At 31.9% G+C, this 5,804-nt stretch overlaps 1 protein-coding gene across 1 annotated transcript; it reads left to right on the forward strand.

The window, feature by feature from the left end:
• Positions 1–2,824: 2,824 nt before the first annotated feature.
• Positions 2,825–4,332, forward strand: LOC136230183 (uncharacterized). Its single transcript, XM_066019163.1, has one exon. The coding sequence runs from the start codon at positions 2,982–2,984 to the stop codon at positions 4,170–4,172; it is 1,191 nt and encodes a 396-aa protein (XP_065875235.1). The 5' UTR covers positions 2,825–2,981; the 3' UTR covers positions 4,173–4,332.
• Positions 4,333–5,804: the final 1,472 nt, after the last annotated feature.

The following is a 5,804-nucleotide window of genomic DNA, read 5'->3' on the forward strand; positions in this document are numbered from 1 at the left end:
GCTAATTGGATCCAAAAAACTAATTTTGAAAAAGCCCGTTTTATGAGCTTTTTCAATTAGCTTATTGGTCCATCTCTTTTGAATGATATTTTTACTCCTATTTACTACCATCTAATTCTAAATAAAGACTTTACCATGTCCTTATTTGTTATTTATACAAACAGCTATTAACAATCAGCTAAGTTTTACCAAACAAGTTTACATAATCAGCTAGTCAAATCAGCGAACCAAAAAGGTAATCAGCTAACAGCTAATGTAATAAGCTATCGGCTAACAACTAACCTCTATTTGCCAAAGAGGACCAATAAGTTATTGTAAGCAAATTCATGACAATGACTTCATAATTTATGGGTCAATTAGATAATTTGAATAAGTACAGAGAGTTAGTTATATATTAAACCTATAGATTAGGATTAGAGATGAAAATAAATACTAAGTTTTGTAGATTTTCGTTATTATCCGACTTTAATAGAACCTATTCATTATTTTTATATGGATTTATAATTGCTTTAATGAAGATTAATATCCCAATTCCATTATTCAAGGGCGGTTTCAGGGAAGTCGACTTAGACATTTGTTTAAAACCTCCTATTTAGAGGAGTTTCTGATCTAAAATACTTTTTTATAATAAATTTCAAAATTTATTTCAATTACAATACAATAATCATTGTGATTTCAATTATTAAAAACTATCATTATAAATAATTATTTAATTTAATAATAATCATATATAAAAAGTAAGAATACGCACTAATAAATTGAATTAAAAATCGAAAATAACACATTATTTTTTAAATCACCGCCTCTTAATAAAAATAATACAATGTGAGGTCTTTAAAATTTATTTCAGAACTTATCTCTTAACAATAATATAGATAAATTACTGATACAGATAAATAACGATAGGGTTGATTTTGATCTTAAATCAACAAAGAGTTTCTTTACTAGTTTGAACTAGAAGGAGTAAATCCCAATAATAAGGTAGAAACTTTGTTCTTCAAAAGAAGTTTTGTATTTTGTTTAAAAAGATGATCATCCTTACAAAAGTTGGGGTTTAAATACCTCACCCAATTCAAATACAAAAGACTATAATGCCCTTACTAGAGTTACATCTAATAAAGAAAAGAATAAGGGCAAGGTGGGGTGAAAGGACTAAGTGTTAGAATGGTAAATAAGCCTCAATGACAAAATAGTAATAAGGCTCAAAGAAGGAATCTAGCAGCTTGGTCTCCTTGGTGAGGAAGTCATCTTACACGGCGTGTGACAGACTGACGCGTCGTGTGGCTAATATCTCCAACCGCTCCTTGCTCGACGATGAGTGTCTTCAATGTCTCATTTTCACAGGTCACACGACGTGTGAAGGAAAGCCACACGCCGTGTAAATTTCTTCGAAAATTCTAAGAGCCTTTCAACCTATCCACACACCGTGTGACCCATTTGACACGTGTGGATCCCTCTTCCAACATTCTTCATTCAGCACCTGTCTCATACGACGTGTGGCTGTTACACGCTGTGTGAGGCACTCCTCCATCTTGCCTTGGGTTCTTGAAAGAGATGCCCATTTCAGTTACAAATTTAGTCATATTATTATTGGAGGAGAGCGGATTTAACCTTTACATACAAGACAATACAATTTTAAGCCTAATATTTACCCGACGGTGCAATTTCAAACCTCAATAGCGAAAATTGAGCTTTTTTCATTAAAAGAAAATGTGCAACTTCAAGTCTTATTGGATGGTTAGAATACTAGAGGTTGAAGGGTAGCGAGAACATGAAAATGCATAAGAAAAAAACTCATTTTTTCATTAATGAGACTTGAAATTGTGTTGTTAGTAAACGTTAGGCTTAAAATTACACTATTTTGTATGAAGACTAAGTATGTTCTTCCACAATAACCATAAGTCTAAATTTATACCTTTCTCACAATAATATAGATGCCAATTACTTCATTCTTTGCACATTGCTCAAATGTTTGATCTTAATCTTCCTGGTTCAAAGTTCTGAGTTGTCCATTAACCCCTCTGGTTCGACTTCTACAACTCATTGGTTGCGTCCTCAAGATAGCTTTGTCATGTGTAACGTCGATGCTTCTATTTTGCACGACGAAAGAAAATGTGGTCATGGAGCAGTCGTATGAGATTGTATTGGTTCTTTTTCACTCCACAACTCGTTCTGTAGTGGGACTATGACTCCTATATTAGTTGAAGCTATTGCTATTCGTGACAGTGTCTTGTGGTTGTTTTCTATCAATTGTAGTAATGTCCTAGTTGAATGAGATGGTAAACTGCATTTTATTTTTCAAGCTTGATCTTTCTAATTTTGGCAGTGTGATTTAGGAGGTCTATCGCAAGGAAAGTCCTTTCATATACTCATTCTTTTATTTAGTTTGTTATTCCTAGTCGGTTAGAGAGTATTTTATATAATGATTCTTATATTGTTGCTTAATAAAGTTTTCTTAAAAAAAGGAACTAATTCAATTTGTAAAAGAAATGAAATATGAGAATTTTCTAACACCTTTAAAATGCTAGAACCGTCCCTACAATCCAATCTCATTACTTGACTGTTGGTATGATCACAATTCCTCAATCTAATGGTTAGTATCTTGAGCCGATTTCAAATTCAAATCAAAGTTCGAATAGTTTGCTATTAGCTTAGCTCGTTAACACCTCTAACCGGTACTACAAGTTTGTAATAATGTAATATTAGAATTGCATTAATGGAGATTAAGAACCCAATCCCATTATTAAGTGGTTCAGGAGATTGAATGGGTTAAAAAGTAAAATAAAGTGGTGGTTATAGACAAACAGAGCAAAGTGCCTTTTTTTCATTTCTCTCTTCCATTCCTTCACTTTCTTATCATTTTTAGCCCAAATTCACGCCGCTCTCTCCTCTTCCAATTTCACTTCTTTTCACCTCATTTTCTTTAACAAAAACATTTCCACATTCTTCTTCTAATTCCATTCTTACTTCCTCAAAAAAACATGCCTGAATTTTCCTTGTCTTCTTCAACAACACCTCTCAAGAAAACCCATTTTTCAAGTCTTCTTCTTTCTGATTTATACCTCTTCTGTTCCTTCATTTTGTCTCATCCTCTCTACTTCTTCTACTTCATCTTCTTCTCCCCTTATCTCTTCAAGCTTCTCTCTTTTCTTTCTCCCCTCTTTTTCACTACTTTCCTTTTACTCTCCGTTTTCCTCACTTTCTCCCCCAATCTCCTCCATGATGCCTTGACTCAATCTAACCTTTCTCTTATGCTCGGAACTTACCAAGCTGTTGCCGATAAATTACGCCCCCAAATTCATGAAAATGGCAATGAGGAAGAGGAAGAGGAAGATAAAGTTCATCAATTTGAGGAACTAGATGTGTATAAGATTGTCTTTGATACATCTGAGTTTGATCTTGAAAACAGCTTCTCTCAATACCCTCCTGAAGTTGAAATCAAAGAAGAGATTTCAATTTCAATTCCAATTCCGACAACAAATGCAGCAGCAGAAGAAAAGAAGAGTAATTTGGAAGTGAATTCAGTTGTAATTTCAATTGAGTGTGAAAAGGAAGAAATTGGAAGGCAAAAGGGGGAAAAAGAAGTCAAAGTAATAAGTGAAGAACACTACTCAAAAAGAGGATCCAAGGGACATAATAAAGTAATAGAAGAAGAATCAGAGTATCTTCCAAGGGCAAATTCAGAAAGAACACCACAGTCTCCATGGAGTTACGACAATGGCGAAGATTTCTACAGTCCAAAAGCAGTGGAGAAATCGCCATCAATGAGATCAAATGGGAGCTTTGGATCAATGAGGAAGGAGAAAGAATGGAGGAGGACATTGGCGTGTAAGCTTTTTGAAGAAAGGCACAATGCGACAGCAGATGGAAATGAAGGAATGGATATGCTTTGGGAGACATATGAGACAGATGCCATGAAATTGCAGGGGAAAAGCAAGTCAAAAAGGGGGAAAAAGGGGAACATTGAATTTTACAATGATGAAGATGAGGAAGAAGAAGAAGATGAAGATGAAGAAGAGAATAATGGGCAATTATGTTGTTTGCAAGCTCTGAAATTTTCAGCAGGAAAGATGAATTTGGGAATGGGAAAACCTAATTTACTGAAGATTTCAAAGGCTTTCAAAGGCATTGGATGGTTGCACCATGTTTCTAAGAAGAAGGCTTGCCATTAATTAATTTCATCATACTTTTTTACCTTGTTTAATTAATAATATTTGTATTTTATTTAAGGATCATTCAGTAAATATGTTTTTTTTTTTTTTTTTATGAAATTAGTGTACTTTTTGTTTCTGGTTTATTTAAGGTTGAGATCACTTGGGATAGGTGTTATATTATATATCAAACTATATCTTAGATTTTAACTATTTAGGCTAACGAATTTTCTTTGTCATCTTTATACAAGGTTTGACTAAAAATATATTTGTTATACATAAACTAACCCTCCCACTTTCTCAAAGTTTTTTTTTTTTTTTTTTTTAAGTAAAATGCTTATAATTTTATTAGATAAAAAATGAAGAAGTACAATAAGTAAAATATAAAAAATAAAACCTTACATAATTACAGATTAAAGAAAATACAATATCCATTAAGGAATGAAAATGACTACAAAGGGTAAAAAGAACTCCTAAAAGGTATAAAAAAACAAAAAACAACAATATATTTCTCGTCAATCCAAATCTGTAGAAAGACATCTGCAATCCAAACTTCATCTTTTAGACCATCCCGAATATTTGAATCCGAGTCTTTTTTTTTGTTGCAACCACGTATATTTATTGATCTACGGATAAGGTAAACCATTTCCGTTCTTGCTAAATCCGAAAAAAGTATAAACGACAGAATAATAGAGAGCAGATACAATCAGACGGATAAAAAGTTCCGATGAAATATATGAACACAGACTAAAAAAGCAATCATTTTTTTTTTACAAAAATCTAACCCAGTGTGAGGAGAAAGAAGGAAGATTCTCCGTCCTCTCTTTCATTTTCTTAAAAAAAAACCCGGAGTAAGAAGATCATATTTCCTTCCTTCCTCGTCTTTGTACTTTTTGTAATTCCTTTTTTCATTTTATTTGAAATCCATAATTATTTTTCGATTAATTTGTCTATGTCACTCATAATTTATTTTTATTTGTTCCTTTTCAGGTTTAATACAAATATAAGTGGATTGTCTTGATAACTCATTACTAGTGCAACGTAGATTATTAGATTTACATAATTTCAATATGATCAATATAGATCTATTTATCTGAAGGGATTTCAATAATGAAATTGAGTTGCAGTTGTCTTTTATGGTTCTGGATTTATAGTAAATATTGATATTTCATCTAATTCATGATTTGTTTTTTTGTTTTAGATTTGCTTTTTATAGTTTTTTTCTATCTCGGAACTATTTTCTTTCATTTGTGGATTTTATACCAACTTTAGTCTGAAATTTTATGAGATTTTATTAATCTTTCATTTGCATTTTTCTTTTTATTGGAATGATATATTAGTGTTAGTGATATATTTAGTTAAATTTTGACCACTAGGTAAATTACACCATCACCTCTCAACTTTATCTTTACTTTTATTATGATTCATAAACTTGGAACCAGACATTATGACCCTTGAACTTAGGATTTTACTAACATAATGACTCATTTTTATCATTGATCAAGAGATAACTCTTCATTATAGAACTGGTGAAAATAATATTTTAAACAACTTTAATTTATGAGCTTTTTGGTTTCGAGTTATTTAGGTGTTATTTGGTTAGGAGAGAAAAAATATTTGTTTAGAGAGAGAAAAATCTGAAAATGGGATTTG

This window comes from Euphorbia lathyris, chromosome 5 (genome assembly GCF_963576675.1).
Source record: "Euphorbia lathyris chromosome 5, ddEupLath1.1, whole genome shotgun sequence".
NCBI lineage: Eukaryota > Viridiplantae > Streptophyta > Magnoliopsida > Malpighiales > Euphorbiaceae > Euphorbia > Euphorbia lathyris.

Coding starts and splice junctions, on each gene's coding strand:
- LOC136230183 (XM_066019163.1), top strand. CDS start 2,982: ATGCCTGAATTTTCCTTGTCTTCTTCAACAACACCTCTCAAGAAAACC.